This window comes from Haemorhous mexicanus, chromosome 20 (assembly GCF_027477595.1).
Source record: "Haemorhous mexicanus isolate bHaeMex1 chromosome 20, bHaeMex1.pri, whole genome shotgun sequence".
NCBI lineage: Eukaryota > Metazoa > Chordata > Aves > Passeriformes > Fringillidae > Haemorhous > Haemorhous mexicanus.
Window position 1 is genome coordinate 1,836,403 of NC_082360.1, and position 16,438 is coordinate 1,852,840.

The following is a 16,438-nucleotide window of genomic DNA, read 5'->3' on the forward strand; positions in this document are numbered from 1 at the left end:
CTCACTGTTCAGGGTAGCTGTGACATACAGTGGCATTGTCATTCAACGACCAATATTACATATGAAACTCAACATTACAGACTGTTCTCACCCAAAAAGCAAATCTCCTTGAGGTACATATCATGTTTCCCTGTCCTTCTGCATTACTCACCTGGTGCACCCATGTCCTTGAGCAAAAACAATCCCAGGGATGGGTTTGCCTTTGCTTCTGAAATGTGTTCTCTGAAGTTGGTCAGTCGGGGAACATGGGGCTGCTCCCATTCTCAGGAAGGTGGGCCCCATCCTTCCCTGCTCCTGGCACCTGACCCACCAGTTAAGGCAACTAAACCCAGAGCCCTTTTGGCAATATCAGCTGTGCAACCATCTCCAGATGTCCCTGTTGGAATTGCAGTCAGGGTTCTGCAGCCAAGAACACACCAAAGGCCCTGAACCTTTCACCTGCCCACCCAGAGCCTTTTAATCACCTTTGATCCAATCTAAACCAATCTATGACCATTCATGACACAAGGATGAGGGCCATTATGAAATGGGTCACTGTGATGGGTGATTATGGCTGTGGTGCAGTAAAATCTCTGGTACAGGCTCTTGGGAAACGTCCTGGCTCTCAATATCACAGCTTGGCTGCAGGGACCATCCCTGCTGCCTCTGTTCTTTACAGGTGGAGTTGCCACAGTGAAGATAAACTCGGACTGCTATGGGGTGAGTAGCAGATCCAGAGACTCATAAAGAGGGAGGATGTTTTGCCTGATATCGAGGAACAAGTAGCTCAAGTTCCACTCAAGGATACTGAAGGTTCTTGGCCTCCCTCTCATGGGAGAAGTCAGTATTGCCTTCTGCCGACAAAGTCTGCTGTGTCCTGCAGCAGGTGGCTGGAGGAAGTGCTCAGGGTAGTTGGTAAAGCTTTAAAGGGAACAGCCCCGACCTTTTCTTTGCAATAAGCACACCCAGCACTGAAAGACGTTTTTATTTCTAAGGCATGCTACATGATTGCTTTTGAATTCCATTTAGCTCGACTGGCCAGGGCATGATGCTAACATGAAGGTTGTGGGTTTGATCCCTGTATGGGCTATCTGCTCAAGAGCTGGACTCAGTGATCCTTATGGGTTCCTTCCAGCTCAGAATATTCTGTGATTCTGTGAATTAGAGCAGTAAAGAACACCACACTTGCTAAACCAATCCCTCCTTCCAACCATATCCTCAGGAGAGACAGAAGGGCCTTTTGCCTTCCCTTGCTCTTGTGTCACTGAACTTTGGTCCCTCACAGGATTGCCAAACCTTCCATGCCACGCTTCCCAAGTGCCCATTAAAATCTGCTTTTTGCCAGCCCAGCCTTCCCCTCAGCAGAGTCCTGTCCCACACCAAGCAGGGCCCTGGATGTGTCTGCCCAGCTGTTTGTCTGCTTCCTTTGCAGTCTCTGTCAATTTCTCCCGTCTGTTTTCTCTCCCCTCCTGATCGTGCAGCCCATGAGATATCAAGGAGCAGCCCAGCCATGATAGAAATTAGGGGGGCTGTGCAAATTTGCACAATAGCTTGTGATCAGACAAATTAAAGATCCAAAGACTTCATCACAGATTAATTTTCATGTTGAAGATTAGCTAGTATGGTTGGAAAAAATGGGCAGTGACTTATAATTTTGTTTCCCACACAAAGAACTGGTGTGCCTGAAAAGCTTGGCTGCCTTTATTTTCCTATCATATTATGCTAATAATTATGCTAATGGAAAACATGCTCTTACATTCTTCTTACACTTTTATCACCACTGTTGCTTTTTAATCCTTGACATTTTCATTTTCTATCCCAAAATTACTTCCCTTCTGTTAGGAAATACATTCAAAAGCCTGTCCTTGACCTGGAAACAAGGCATAAAGGTGATTTATTACTAGAGCTCAGCTTCTTTTGAGGTGAGGGGTAGGGACTCTGACAAAGACAACTCTTACTTCTCTGTGGCTTTATTTGCAGTAATTTCATCTCTTGTAATTTGCTCAAGGAAAGACTCAGTTAAAAACAAGATGAGAATGAATCCTCTCCACAAATGTGAACACATTTACATGTCCTTCTCATAACAATTCAGCAAGACCTGATTCTGTTGGGTGCTGAGGGAACTGTATGAAATTGGTGGGAGACATGATCTCACAGAGGCTTGGTTTTGGTAAATATCACATTTCTAAAGGACCCACTTTCAATTCATCACTTACTATCACTTTTCGTTATGAATGATCAGCAAACAATGGCACAATGCTGTTCTTCTGAGCAATATCCTTTTTGGCTCTCCAGACTGTACAAAATGACTGAATCTCTTAAACACAAAACTATTTCTGAACCATTACAAAAATCACAGAATGGTTTGGGTTGGAAGCTGTCTTAAACCCCATCTCATTTAGCCCTCTGCCATGGGCAGGGACACCTTCCACTGTGCCCGGGTGCTCCGAACCCCGTCCAGCCTGGCCTTGGGCACTGCCAGGGATCCAGGGGCAGCCACAGCTGTGTCAGGGCCTCATCTCCCTCGAAGTATCGCCGTGCTGCCCGGGAGCGGGAGCGGGATCGGGATGGGGATAGGGGCTGGGATCGGGGATCAGGAGCGGGATCGGGGCTGGGATGAGGATGGGGATGGAGATCGGGGATAGGGGCCGGGATGGAGATGGGGATCGGGATGGGGATGCGAATGGGGATCGGCGATCAGGGCCGGGAGGGGATGGGGATCGGGGATCGGGGCCGGGATCGGGGATCGGAATGGTGATGGGGATCGGGTATCGGGGATGGGGGCCGGGATGGGAGATCGGGGCCGGGATCGGGGATCGGAATGGTGATGGGAATGGGGATCGGGGATCAGGGCCGGAATGGGGATGGGGATGGGGATTCGGGATCGGGATCGGCCCCGGGATCGGGGCCATGGCCCGCCCGCGTCCCACCCCTCTGTCCCTCCCCTCTGTCCCGCCCCGGCCATGGCGGCGCGGCTGTGGCGGCTCTGTAACCTCCTCATGGCCGCCTTTTTCGGGCTGGCGGCCGCCGTGCAGGTGAGGCCGGGGCTCCCTTCCCGTCCCCTCCGCTCCCCTCCCGCGGAGCGCGGCCCCGGCCGGGCCGGGGTCTCAGTGCGCGCCTCCTACTGCAGGTGAACGACCCCGACGCGGGGCTGTGGACGGTGAGTACGGGCCGCCCTTCCCGTTTCTTCCCCTTCGGCACCTCCTGCCCGGAGGTCCCGGCGGCCCCAGCCGCGCTCCGCTAACGCGCGTCCGATCCGGGGCTGCCGGAGGAAACGTCCCGGCTCCCAGCTGAAGAGCGGGCAGACTCCGGGAAACCAATGTGTCTACTGCAGCGACGGCTGGAATCCCACCGTGCTTCCAGGATCTGCCGTTTTTCACCCCAGATCTGCATCTGCCCCTGCAGAGCATCGCTTGCTTGTGCAGAGCACCCCGCGCTGCTCCCGCTGCTCCGGCCCCGCTCTGCCCAGGGCTCTGGGCTTGCCCGTGGGCTGTGCCCGTGGCCCTGGGCTTGCCCGTGGGCTGTGCCCGTGGCCCTGGGCTTGCCCGTGGGCTGTGCCCGTGGCCCTGGGCTTGCCCGTGGGCTCTGCCCGTGGCCCTGGGCTTGCCCGTGGGCTGTGCCCGTGGCTCTGGGCTTGCCCGTGGGCTGTGCCCGTGGCCCTGGGCTTGCCCGTGGGCTCTGCCCATGGCTCTGGGCTAGCCCGTGGGCTGTGCCTGTGGCCCCAGGCTTGCCTTGGCTCTCCAGCGGGAGCAAGCCCCGCTCCGGTGCCCGTCCTGCCTCGGGCACTGAGCAGCCCCTGGCCCCGGCCCTGGGCTGGGCGCTGCGGGTGACAGGGACAGTCTGTGTGTGTGCGACAGAGCTGCTGGCTGGGCAGGGGCTGCCCTGCGTGCCCTGCGGTGTGTGAGGCCCTCTGACAGCGGCACCAAAGGGGACAAAACGCCCCAGCGCGGATGGAGGGTCTGGGGAGGGTCAGGATTCAGGGAAGGGGCTCTGCAGTGCTTGGTCAGACAGCCAGCATTCTGTAAGCCAGGAACAGAGGAACAAGGGGGCTGATGGCCCGGGATTTTGGGTGGTGATGGTGAAGATGAGCTCTAGCAGTGCCAGGGCATGCTGGAGGGCGAGGGACTGGGATCTGCCTCTGACAAACTGCTGTGAAGGGGGGAAGTGCTGCTGTGGCTGGGCACTTCTGCTTCCTCAGCTTGCTAAGTTTTGCTGCCGACTAGATTTATGTCATTAACAGGTTGTCTACTTAGTGCCAGCTGCCCTGACACTGCTTGTCAGCATCAACCCTTCAATAACAGGTAGGATACTGGTGTGCAAAACAGTCTCTGCTCATATTTTGCCCTCAAAAGTTTGTTGTTTTGCTTTTTTTCTTTTTAAATTGAGCCACAGATTAAAATCAAGCTGTGTAGAAACACATCCTACTACCTTCTGAGGGCAAAAAGCTGCAGGACTTATTTCTACAGAAGCTGGTCATTGCTTTAGTGCTGGTGGCTGGACATGCTGCAGGTGAGGAGAGGAGCCCAGCAGAAAGCCCAGCTGCTGGGATGGGCCTGCCTTTGCACCCCCGTTCCAGCTTAAAGCCTTCTGGAGCAGAAGCCTGGGAGCATGCTCTGAACCTGGCTCTGTGTTGACCTTAGCAATTGACTTTGTTTCCTTGATGTAAATCTGTTTTTGTTTATCTTCCTTTTGCAAAAGCAGCTGAGCTTTGCACAGTCCCATGAAAGTGCTAAAGGTCTTGTTCAGTGCCAGGTATTGCAGCTGCCCCTCAGAGCCATGGGCAGGAGCATTCAAAGGCTGTGTTTCCAAGGGTGTGTGTTGTGGGGGCTAACAGCAGTTCAGAGGATCATTCAGATTAGATTTGTTTCAAGTTTTCAGAACATAGTTAAGATTTTTGTATTTTAATTCAGTAGAAATAATTTTAAATAAGGCAATTTTATATACACAAAGAGGCTGTATCTGTTCTGAATGAATACTTATGCTGAATAAACTAAAATCACACTTAACAAAGAAAACCTTCAGGAGTGCATGGCATTGTCACAAATGACACCATTGCAGTCTCTTGGCATCCTGGCCACCTTAAGCATATAAAGTAGCAGCATTCCTAAGTTCAGAACTCACGAGGCTTGTGGTTTTGAATATTTATTGAATATTTCATTGGCTGGTCAATAGATTCTGCATGTTAAACCCATAGTTAGGATTTTCCTTGTGCCCAGATCTGTGGAAAATAAAGATTATAATAGCACAACTTCTGTAAAACTGCAGGTTTATGTAAATTCACCAAGGGGTATTTGCCAGTCAGGTCTGTGGAAATCCCAGATGGGTTTACTTCATTCTTCATAGTGGCTGACAGTCTTATTTTTTTTCCCCAGACAATGGTGTTTGGAGGAGCCTCTGTGACCTTCATTCTGCTGGCTGTGTTGTTGGGACCATTGCCTTGGCTTGCTCTTTGTTTGCTTATGCTCAAGGAAACATTTTTCATGAGGAGGAAGGCAGGTAAGCAGTGGGTTTTATTTGCCCCTGCCCAAATCCAGCTCACCAGGCCATCTCCTCCTGGTGTCACCTTCCAAAACTTTATTTCCTGGGCTGTTTCAGTGAGTGGTCTTGGTCCAGAGGAATCAGACCAAAGAGGAGAGACCATAATGCTCCAAAGCAGTGACTGCTTGGACACAGGGAAGGGAACAGTCATTGCCTCCCTGATTGTGGCAGGCAGTTGGATTTATTTGTCTGGCTTTCAGAGACCAGGGCACAAGCACAGTGAAGCAGTTTCGTTCTCTTTTCCTGGAGCTGTAGGAGTGGTAATCAGTTTTTTAAAAACTCTTGAGGTGATACGAAATTCAGGTTTATCTGGCATGGGCTGCTGAGTCCTCCAAGGTATTGAGGATGAGGGAGAATTTCTCATCTGGACACTCAGGTGTGTAAAAAGTAGATGCTTGCAGAGTACTGAGGTGAAGCCCTGGTAGTTACTTCTGCACCTAATCACAGTCTGGAAAACTGGGATGTTGCTTTGCTCTGTTTCAATGAGAGAAATGTGCCTGCTTTGCCTATGTTAATTAGAGAAATGTGCTATGGAACATAAATCCAGCAGTAGAACAAAAGGTGGAGGCAGGAATTCATGCAGCTGTTTAGCTGTCATGTCACTTGGTAGGTTTGTGGTGTGAAGCAAAGTTACTCTTTGTAAATACCTTTATAATTCTAGTAAAATACATTGAACTTCTCCAAAGGAGCAGCTGCTACTGTTTTGGAGGCAAAATTAGTTTTGTAGGAACATAAACATCTGTTTGTATTATTTTCTGATCTGTTTTTTGTTTGGCTTTTTAGAGAATTGTTTGGTCTGGTGATTATTACAATATGGATGAGTCTTTGTCGCAGTTCAGCAAAGTAAGTTTTATTTTCTCTTTTTTTATTATGCATTCCAATGTTCACAGTTAGTGACTAGCTCCTTGAAAACACACAGTTGATTTTGGCAGCTTGTTTTCCTGTTTCATGTCACCCTCTGAACCTTCCAGATGCCCAAGGAGTAGCAGCTGGTGCTATAGCCTAGACGATCTTGCACGGATAAAAGTTGGGGCAGGGGGGAATGTAAGGCTACATGAAGCACTTTTTCTGGCCCTCTGCCATTATAGGAGCATTTTCCCCTTGCTTAAGGTGCTTTTTTAAAAATTCCAACTAGTTTCTGTAGCCTGAGTTGTCAGGAAATTCTTTGTGCCTATCCAGTAAAAGACTGGTGATAGATCCATAGGAGCCCCATTAAATTGGCCAAAGGCTCTCTGCTGTCTTTCCAGCTGCAGGCAGATGTGAATGTTATGTGGTGGCTGTAGCAGTGGCCAAGGACATCCTGGGCTGTCCCAGCCATGCTGTGGTCAGCAGGATGAGGACAGTGCCTGTCCCCTGTGCTGGCACTGCAGAAGCACCTCCAGTCCCAGGGTCAGGTTTGGGCACCTCACTTCAAAAGGGACTTTGAGAGACTGGAGCGTGTCCAGGGAAGGGAACAGAGTTGGGGAAGGGTTTGGAACACCAGGAGTCACCAAGGGAGCTGGACTGGCTCAGTCTGGAGAAAAGGAAGCTCAGAGGGGACCTTTTCACTCTCTACAACTCCCTGACAGGAGGGTGCTGCCTGGTGGGGGTCAAGCTCTGCTCCCAGGGAACAGTGACAGGACCAGAGGAAACGGCCTCAAGCTGTGCCAGGGGAGGTTGAGATTAGATCCTAGGGAAAATTCCTTCACAGAAAGAGGTCAGGTATTGGCACAGGCTGCCCAGAAAGGTGGTGGAGTCACCATTCCTTGGAAATGTTCAAAAAAAAGCACTGGATGTGGCACTGCACTGTAGGGTTTAGTGAGTGTGGTGGTATGCAGTCCAAGGCTGGACTTGATGATCATGGAGGTCATTTTCAGCCTTAAAGATTCAGTGATTTGAAGTAGCTCTGTTGGATTTGTTTTTACAGGAGTCCCCTGGGAGGAGCTCATTTGGTTGCTGCAGTAGTTGTTGCCCTTTTCCCCTTTGTTTCGTGGCTGTACATTTATGTGAACAAAGACATGCGAGAGTCTTGGCCAACACACTGCAAAACCGTGATTTAATTGGGTGGGAGAAAGTCTGCAGTGACTATGCTGACCTTATTTGCCTTTGTTTTTGATGCTTAACAAAAGGTGTGTCAGTTTGATAGGACCCAAGAATACCTGGCTGCTTCCAGCAGTGCCAGTTGAGATTTAGTAAAATGTTGAGGAACACTGTCCAATCTGAGTGGGGAATTTTTCTACAGAAACTGTTCACCTTGCTGCTTCTTACATTTTCCAAACACCATTGATCTAATGTCTGTTCTGATGGTATATTCAGGATATCACTGTAGCCCTGGATCACTCTCCAATCACCTCATAGTTTGAGAACTATTCTGGGACAAATAAAGCAAATACTGTTTTAATAAATGACTATTTACAGCCATAGGACTTTCAATAATGTGCCTAGATAATCCCTTTCAGACTTATGGGAAAATTGAGCAGTCTATCTCTGTCCTGTGCTAAAATCATATGTAGAATATATCTGAAAGAATTATTTTTGCTATTATCTTTAACTGAAAGTCACTGGTTTTACTGAATAATAAACATTATTTTTTATAAAAAAACTCAATGAAAGCTTCCATATCTTTTATTTTCTGGGAGATGCATATTTGAGCCTGTCACCAGCAGATGTGGGCACTGTCCCAACTCTGCTGCTCACCCAATTTTTCTTGGAAAGCAGGACCCACACAGTAGCCCTGCAGCAGCATGTCCCACTGTTCATCCTGGAGAAGGTGGTACCCTGGACTCAGGAGCTGGCTGGGACAGAGCCAGGACAGCTCCAGGTGTAACACAGTTTTATTTAGATGGGTGTCAGAGCTCACTCTCAGCAGTGCTGCAGGTGATCCCAGCTGTGCACACACAGCACAGCCTGAGCCTTTGCAGCATTCCATGGTGCAGCACACATGGTCTCCTTAGGCTCAGCTTTCTCTGAGGATTACTTTAGTCTTTTAAAACAAAGTTAGAAGACTGAATTAGGCTACAGGCTGGATATATTCTGCCAGACATGAGACTTTACTGTAATGTTCACAGAAAATAAATAAATAGAGATGTGGCTGGGCAGGTACAACTCTGCATGCTTTAATGCTCACTGAGAGAACAGCATTAGGGCTTTTTTTGAGCAGTATTTGTTATAGGGTTTGCATCTTTTCACAGTAGCAATCCAGTCTGAGAGAACAGCATTAGGGCTTTTTTTGAGTGATATTCATTATATGGTTTGCATCTTTTCACAGTAGCAATCCAGTCTGGATTGGGTGTTGGAAATCAACATTCTGCATTCCAGTATATTAATTTAAATTACTGGCCTTCTCTGTTTTCCAAAAAGAAGTCAGGTGCTCTCTTACAGAAACACAATTTCTAAAATTCTGTATCCAAGAGAAAAACACCTGAGCTGAAGCAATAAGGATCAGCCATGCACAGCTTTCTAAAAGCAAACAGCTGAATCTCCTCCGTTTTCCAAGTCCTTCCTGCAGAAGAACAATCTGTTTGCCCGGTATTTCAGAAATGCATAACTCTGTCAGGAATTCTGCCCCTTCCCTTCAGTACCATTTTATCTTCATAGACATAAACAGTTCCAAAGGCGTTGCTGTCGGGGGGTGTCTCGATGAGCCCCTCCAGGGTGAGGTGATGAACTCCGTGCGAGTCCTGGCAGTAGGCGCCGTCGTGCAGGTGCCCTGCGAGCACACACACCACACACCTGTGTGTGTGTATCACTGACAGCACAGCCTCATAATTCCAGGCCAGGCAAACCCCATTGGAAGCACAGGGATGGATGGGCACATGAGCTGCAGTCCAGAGGGAAAGAAATAAAGAGAGTTAAACTGTAAAAAATCTGCCTCGTTGCTGGGAAGTTCTGCCATTCCACTGAGTGTGGCATTCATATTTTCTGAAAAATCCCTTTGCCCAGGATTTTCTCCCGGGAAGCTAAGAAGTCTAAGAGAAAAACGAAAAAAATAATTATCTCATTTGCTTCTCCTCTGTTTTGCTCATGTGGAATGTGCTTGGAGATTGTTTACCAACAGGTGATTGTTTCATTGGTTTCATGTGAATTGTTTTGACTCCTTGGCCAATCAGTGCCAGGCTGTGTCGAAACTCTGGAAGGAGTCACGAGTTTTCATTATTATTTTTTTAGCCTTCTTTCTGTATCCTTTCTGTACTCTGTATTATAGTTTAGTTTAGTATTCTTTTATAAAATATAACATCATAAAATAATAAATTAGCCTTCTGAGAACATGGAGTTAGATTCCTTCCTGCCACGGGGCACCCCACAAATACAATAACTGAGTAGAGAAAGCTCACCCCCAGATTGTGGTGTGGTTGCTGTTCTGCTATTTCATGGGTTCCATCTGTACCTCACCAGACCAACTACATGTTTTCTGCAGCTAAAACGCAAGGGCTAGCTAACTTTTCTTTTTTTCTCATATTTCCATAGGAGTTGTGCTGGTTTTGCATTAATTGATATTCGGTGAGGAGGGAAGAAGCCACCCACAGAAATGAGTGAGAGGAGCTGCTGAGAGCTTCCTCTGTACACCCCCCATCAAATACAGGGGTTGGAACCAGATTAGCTTTAAGCGCTCTTCCAACAAAAACCATTCTGATTGTCTGTTTATCCCCCTCCATATCTACCTACCCATAACTATAACTTTTTCTTGGTTTTCATCAGAGAGCTTGAGGACTTCATCAAACCAGTCCAGCTGGGCTTGGCTAAATCCTCCATTAAATGCTACAAAATGAGGTTCTTTGAGCCCTGCAATGAAGAAGAAGGTTAGGCACAAATGCATACGCCTCCAATGGTTCCTCTGTTTGCCTTATGCCAATCTGCTGATGGTTGGTTTACTCTCAGAACCTTTGGGTTTTTTTTTTTTTTTTTTTTTTGCATTTCCTGGATCAGAACTCCATCCCCCTTGCTCAAAGAAGATTATTTGTTATTGTTTTCGGGAGTTTGGGTCACACTACCCAAACAGAGTTTCCATTCCCCCCGGCATGGGGCAGGGTGGGCACAACTCGGTGCTCTGCACCAGCCGCCTCCCCGGTACTGCGGGGCACCGAGCAGGGCACAGCCTCAGCACCAGGCATACGGGGGAGCATCTCCAGTGCCCGCACTGACGGCAGGGAGTGGGCAGCAACGGGGCACGGGCTTGTGAGCCCCTGGCATCCCGCTGTCAGCACCGGGAGCTCCGGACAGCGAAGCTTCAGCCGCCCGCGCCCCTGCCAAGCCGGAGGTACCTTCGGGGCTGTTGAGGTCATCGTTGGTGTTCTTCTCCCGCAGCACCCGCAGGGACTCCTGGTAGCGGGGGCTGCCGGGGTCCCTGCCCAGGGTGCTCGTGTCGTAGCTGTCGAGCACGACGAGGCGGAGCCGCGGGGCCGGGCTGCAGTGATACGCGTGGCACTCCCTGTCCGGGGGACCGTCCGAGCCGCCCGCGGGCCGGCTGTACAGCCCGGTCTGCACCAGCCGGGCCCGGCTGAAGTTGTAGAGCTCGTGGTTGCCCCACGCGTGGTGCACCGGCACCGAGAGCTGCCCCAGCACCTCCAGCACCTGCTGCAAGGCGCTCTCGGCTTCGCCGCGCCGGGCGTTCTGCCCGTCGATGCTATCGCCCAGCTGCAGCACGAAGCCTATCGGCGGGCTCTCGCCGGCCCACTCCCGCACCGCCTCCCGCAGCAAGCGCAGGCTGTGCCGGTAGTAGCGCCGCCGGCAGCCGCCGAAGTCGTACCCGTCCTCCGCGTCCGCGAACTGGATGTCAGCGATGACCCCGAAGGCGAGGCGCGGCGCAGCCTGCATGGCGGCCTCAGGCGGGCCGGAAGGGGCGGCGCGGCCGGCGGGAACATGGCGGGGGCGGCGGGGCTGTGGCGGCTGCGGGCGGGCGCGGGGCTCTGGCCGCTGCCGGGCCCGGCCGTGCGGGGCTGGGCGGTGCTGCCCGCACCCCGCAGCCGCCCGCTGTCTCAGCTGCCGCCGGGCCGCGGGCCGCGGCCGGGCGCGCAGAGGCGGGTGAGTGAGTGAGGGACGGAGGGAGCGCGGGCGGCGGGCCGGGCCGGGCCGGGCCGCTCCGTGCCCCGGGCAATCACCAAACCCTTGTCCCCCGCAGCTCGTGTCGTGGCGGTCGCTGGCGGCCACCGTGGTGCTGGGCGGGGGGCTGCTGGCCGGCATGAAGCTGATGAAGCGGCACAAGGAGGAGAGTGAGTGCGGGGTGCGGGAGGAGCGCCGGGGTGTTGGATTGTACTGTTTGCTTTTTGTCCATGTGAGATCGTGTGGGCTGGGGTCCATAGCTGGCTGGATTGTACCCGAACAGCCCGTCCAGGCACGGATTCTTACACCGGGGGTGTCGCGTTTCGTGTTCAGACGGAGTGTTTGTCGTGTTTAGATGATGATGGTTTGGCATTCAGATGTATTTTACCTGCCTGGGCATCGTCACTGTACGGCTTTGCTACACGGCCGCATCGTGCCTGTGTTTAAGGAAGTGCCGCAGAAAAATTTCAGAAATTTAAAGCAAAAAAAAAATTCAAGATTCAGCGTTTTAAAGCTCCTAGGTTGGAATAGTTGTGTTTGGCCGCACGCTGTGCCAGCCTGTGCAGTGCAGAAATGGAGCTCGGTGTTGTGGGCTCGCCCATGAGCTTTGCTCTCTCCTGCAGCAGCTGCCCACACATTTCCTTTTTATGGATTTCACATTTTTCCTTTACAGTTGAAAACAGAGGTATTGCAGCTTTTAGGGTATGTTCAGTTTCGCTGTTTCATAGCAGGCCAGATATCTTGTCTTTATTTTTTCCCTTTTTAGACAAAAATGCAGTTGGGTAACAATGAAAGATAATATCATTTTTCAAAGGAATTTAGTGATAGATTTGATTTTGTCCAAAAGGAACGCTTTCTGGAAGGCATGTGCATGTTGGGTGTCTGCGTGACAGGCATTGTTGGATCTTGACATGACCCTGAGCAGTGTCTGACTCAGCTTGCCTGGGAAGCATTGTGCCTTGTGGCATGGGTGTGTTTGATTCCCACTTGTGTTTTGTAGAACTGGAGAAGGAACGAAACCGAGGCATTGGGAAGCCGCTGCTGGGAGGGCCCTTCTCCCTCGTCAGCCATGAGGGACAGCCCAGGACCAGCAAGGACTACATTGGCCAGTGGGTGCTGATCTACTTTGGCTTCACTCACTGCCCTGACATCTGTCCTGATGAGCTGGAGAAAATGATTGCAGTGGTAGATGAAATCGGTATGGGAATTCAGGGTCTGGAAGCACAGACACTGAGCATTGCATCTCATGGCACTTGCTTCCTTCACAAATTACATAAATAAAACTGCACAAAATGGTCTAGTCACTTGGGGTGGGCTTGGGTTGATGTTACATGGCTATGAGCTTGTTTGAAGGAAGATGAGAGGTGGTACCTGGTTTTCTAAAATAAATAATAACTGTTAACATCACAGATCGAATTCCATCTTTGCCTAATCTGACCCCACTCTTCATCACCATTGATCCTGAGAGGGACAACCAAGAAGCCATTGCCAGATATGTTAAAGGTATTCCTGCTTTCTTCCTCTGTGTCTCATAGCTTGTAGTACAGAGCACTAAAAAGGAGCCTCTTGAAGGGATTCCTTTCACCAAAATGTGTAAATGTCTTCTTTCTATTTAGAATTTTCTCCGAAGCTGGTGGGATTGACTGGTAGCAAGGCACAGATTGACCAAGTGGCTAAAGCATACCGTGTGTACTACAGCGAAGGGCCCAAGGATGAGGACAACGATTACATAGTGAGTAAAAGCAGCCTTTGCTTACTGAAAGACTGGATAAGAGCAGCATGAACGTTTTAAAACCAGCTATTGGATCTTTACTGGAGTCCCATGTGCAGTGGTATGTTCACCTGTCAGAACCACAATGCCCTCCTACAAGCTCAGAACGTTACCAAAGTGTGTTCTAAACAATCCCAGAAATGCAGACAGCAGCACAGGAACTAGCAAGCCTGGAAATAGTTGGATTTCTTTCTATTCTTTAATATGTTTGACTGGTTCTTTTCCTATGTGCTCCAAAGTTGCTGTGATTTCTCATTTCTAGTGCAGCTGAACTCAGAGCACGGCTGTATTTCAGTCCTGAGCAATCATGGCTTCCAGAAATCTGTGTCTTTGCTGAGGAAGATGTTGTCACAGTTAGGTGCAGACAGCACTTGCAGTGTCATTTAAATAAATTTGCAGTGGAGTTAATTTTGATACAAATCCAATTGGAATATCCGGGATGTTCATGGATGAGGCTGCTTCAGTGCGCCAGCAGGGGCCGCCCCTGCCCCGCATTTCCCTGTATCCCACTGCCGGTCCCGATCCCAAATCCCGCATTTCCCTGTATCCCACTGCCGGTCCCGATCCTAAATCCCAATCCTGCATTTCCCTGTATCCCACTGCCAGTCCTGATCCAAATCCTGCATTTTCCTGTATCTCACTGCCGGTCCCAAATCCCAATCCCGCATTCCCCTGTATCTCACTGCCGGTCACGATCCCAAATCCCGCATTTCGCTGTATCCCACTGCCGGTCCCAAATCCCAATCCCGCATTTCCCTGTATCCCACTGCCGGTCCCGATCCCAATCCCGCATTTCCCTGTATCCCACTGCCGGTCCCGATCCTAAATCCCAATCCTGCATTTCCCTGTATCCCACTGCCAGTCCTGATCCAAATCCTGCATTTTCCTGTATCTCACTGCCGGTCCCAAATCCCAATCCCGCATTCCCCTGTATCTCACTGCCGGTCACGATCCCAAATCCCGCATTTCGCTGTATCCCACTGCCGGTCCCAAATCCCAATCCCGCATTTCCCTGTATCCCACTGCCGGTCCCGATCCCAATCCCGCATTTCTCTGTATCCCACTGCCTGCACTGCTCCTGATCGCTCATTTCCCCTCTGAGCTGGTGCCGTGTGATGTTGTGCTCTCTGACCACGCTGTGCTCTCCTGCAGGTGGATCACACAATAATCATGTACCTCCTCGGCCCCGATGGTGACTTTGTGGACTACTATGGCCAGAATAAGAAGAGTGCTGAGATTTCGTCTTCTATTGCTGCACACATGAGAAAATACAGATCCTAAAGCAGGTGGTCCTCAAAGATTGCTGTGAATGTCACCTGTGGGTTTGGCTGTGATTGGACATTGCAGTTAAAGGAGAAGCACACAAGTGTGACATCCTGTCAAGCAGGTCTCCTTCCTTCCAAATAAGAAAGGTTATCCATGTTTCTGCAAATTCCCAATTACCAAAAATCTCTACAGAGCCTTCTCCATGGATGTCATTTCCAACAAGATCTTGGGTACAGAATAAAATTTGGGACTTCTCTGAAACTGTGCTGGGAGCAAAGGATGGAAAGCACTTTTCACTTGGGAAGAACGCGTGTGTTGCTGGGAAAATACGGCTGGTAAAAAAAAAAAACAAACAACAACTGCTGTTTGGTCTGGCAAGGACAACAGTCACTGCAGGAGGATTACTTGATGCAAAGCCATTACTGGATGGGGCCATGGCGTTCTCAGAGGAGCTCTGCCCTCTGGTTTCTCTGCACTGTTTTGCCTTCTAGGAGAGGCAGCTGCACTAATAGAAGCAGGGGAGCCTTAAGAGTGCTTCTTTATCCAGGTTAAGAAGGTGAAGAGCACGGAAAGCACCAGCTGCTTCCATGCATGGGACCAGCCCTGTAACAAGCCTGATCATTTCATCTGAATGCAGAAATGAAATGTATTTTTCTGGTGGTTTTTCCAGGTGAACACTGTTCATTTATAAGGAAACGAGAATTGAGATGCAAATAGTTAAATAGTTTTTTCTTTTGGGGCAAATGATGGTGTGTGTAGTTGCTCTGCTTGTGTTAGGGGAAGTGGGGAGGGTGGAGGGGGGCTGTGTCCATGCACAGGGCTGGCAATCAGATACATTCTATGCAGTGCAGCATTTGAAAATAAAGATTGATTTGTATAGGAAACAGATCTTTTTATTTCCTTAGGTTTGAGTAAAATGTCATCAGAACTTTGTATACCAGTCAGACTTCGTATTCTTGCTCTGCTTTCCTTTTTTTAGAAAGCAGTATTTATTTCTAGCCATGCACATCAGGAGCTGAATGTGCTTTTTTAGCTGAACCTCAGAGAAGAGCCCACAGGAGACAAGGCAGAACAGTTCTTGGTGTGAGTTCCAGAGGCTCTTGGACTGAACACAGGTGTTCCTGCAGGTAGCACTGGTGTTCTGACTGTGGGGGTTGGAAGAGAACATTCCCATCCAAGGGAAGGTGCAAAGCCTTCTGCCTTTGCAAAAATCTGAAAAACAGTGAATTTCACCTGTTTCAGAGCAGTGACATCTCTCATGAAGTTTTACTTATATTGGATACTTGCTCTCTTCCATAGATTTCACCTTCAGGTCTGTATTTATTTGATCCCTTGTGATTTGTTTGTGTTTGTGGCATCCTCAGGGCCCATCTCTGCCCCATCTCCTACCATCCCGTGGCTGTGCTCTGCACAACAGCCTTTGTCTGCCCTTCTCAAGGTCTCTGCTGTCACATCAGGCCTGTGTTTTAAATACTGCAGCAGTGTGTTAGGGCCAAATATCCTTTCTGCACAGATCACAGTCTGGAAAACCACGATTGTATGAAGCAATGGTAAGTAAAAATAAAACAAATCAGTTAGAAGCACCTGCTCAGAAGAAAGAGTTGGTGTTACAGCTGAGCCAAGTTAAAGCAGAATTTGGACAAGTCAAACCTCTGTCCTGAGGCTTTGAAAAATCAGCACATGACCTGGGAAGGGTCACCTGTTACACTGATTTCTCTAAAGCTCATTTGCAGCTGACTCGTACCACAAGACAAATACAGGATTTCTGTCTTCTCCCAAATGCTTTGGCAGCACTGTTGTGTCCTTTACCTTGTTTTTCTGTGCCCTGAAAGGCAGAACCAGCTGACCCAGGAAGATTATGGCAGA

The 16,438-nt window shown here is 49.7% G+C and overlaps 3 protein-coding genes across 4 annotated transcripts; 2 read left to right on the plus strand and 1 right to left on the minus strand.

Moving 5' to 3' along the window:
• Window positions 1-2,923: 2,923 nt before the first annotated feature.
• Window positions 2,924-10,307, plus strand: TMEM220 (transmembrane protein 220). 2 transcript variants are annotated; one of them, XM_059864029.1, is made up of 6 exons: window positions 2,924-3,014; window positions 3,110-3,139; window positions 4,220-4,280; window positions 5,352-5,475; window positions 6,301-6,360; window positions 7,424-8,098. In XM_059864029.1, the coding sequence occupies exons 1-6, from the start codon at window positions 2,943-2,945 to the stop codon at window positions 7,554-7,556; spliced, it is 480 nt and encodes a 159-aa protein (XP_059720012.1). In that variant the 5' UTR covers window positions 2,924-2,942; the 3' UTR covers window positions 7,557-8,098. The 2 variants fall into 2 exon arrangements, with proteins under 2 accessions (XP_059720012.1, XP_059720013.1); XM_059864030.1 differs by lacking the exon at window positions 7,424-8,098 and adding an exon at window positions 9,964-10,307 and having other exon boundaries at window positions 2,925-3,014.
• ADPRM (ADP-ribose/CDP-alcohol diphosphatase, manganese dependent) lies at window positions 8,528-11,342 on the minus strand. The gene is made up of 3 exons (XM_059864027.1): window positions 10,758-11,342; window positions 10,162-10,278; window positions 8,528-9,316 (listed from the first exon to the last, which is right to left on the minus strand). The coding sequence occupies exons 1-3, from the start codon at window positions 11,308-11,310 to the stop codon at window positions 9,030-9,032; spliced, it is 957 nt and encodes a 318-aa protein (XP_059720010.1). The 5' UTR covers window positions 11,311-11,342; the 3' UTR covers window positions 8,528-9,029.
• LOC132336491 (protein SCO1 homolog, mitochondrial) lies at window positions 11,341-15,456 on the plus strand. Its single transcript, XM_059864026.1, has 6 exons — window positions 11,341-11,517; window positions 11,615-11,705; window positions 12,536-12,733; window positions 12,946-13,038; window positions 13,152-13,267; window positions 14,459-15,456. Exons 1-6 carry the CDS (start codon window positions 11,356-11,358, stop codon window positions 14,585-14,587), a joined length of 789 nt encoding a protein of 262 aa, XP_059720009.1. The 5' UTR covers window positions 11,341-11,355; the 3' UTR covers window positions 14,588-15,456.
• Window positions 15,457-16,438: the final 982 nt, after the last annotated feature.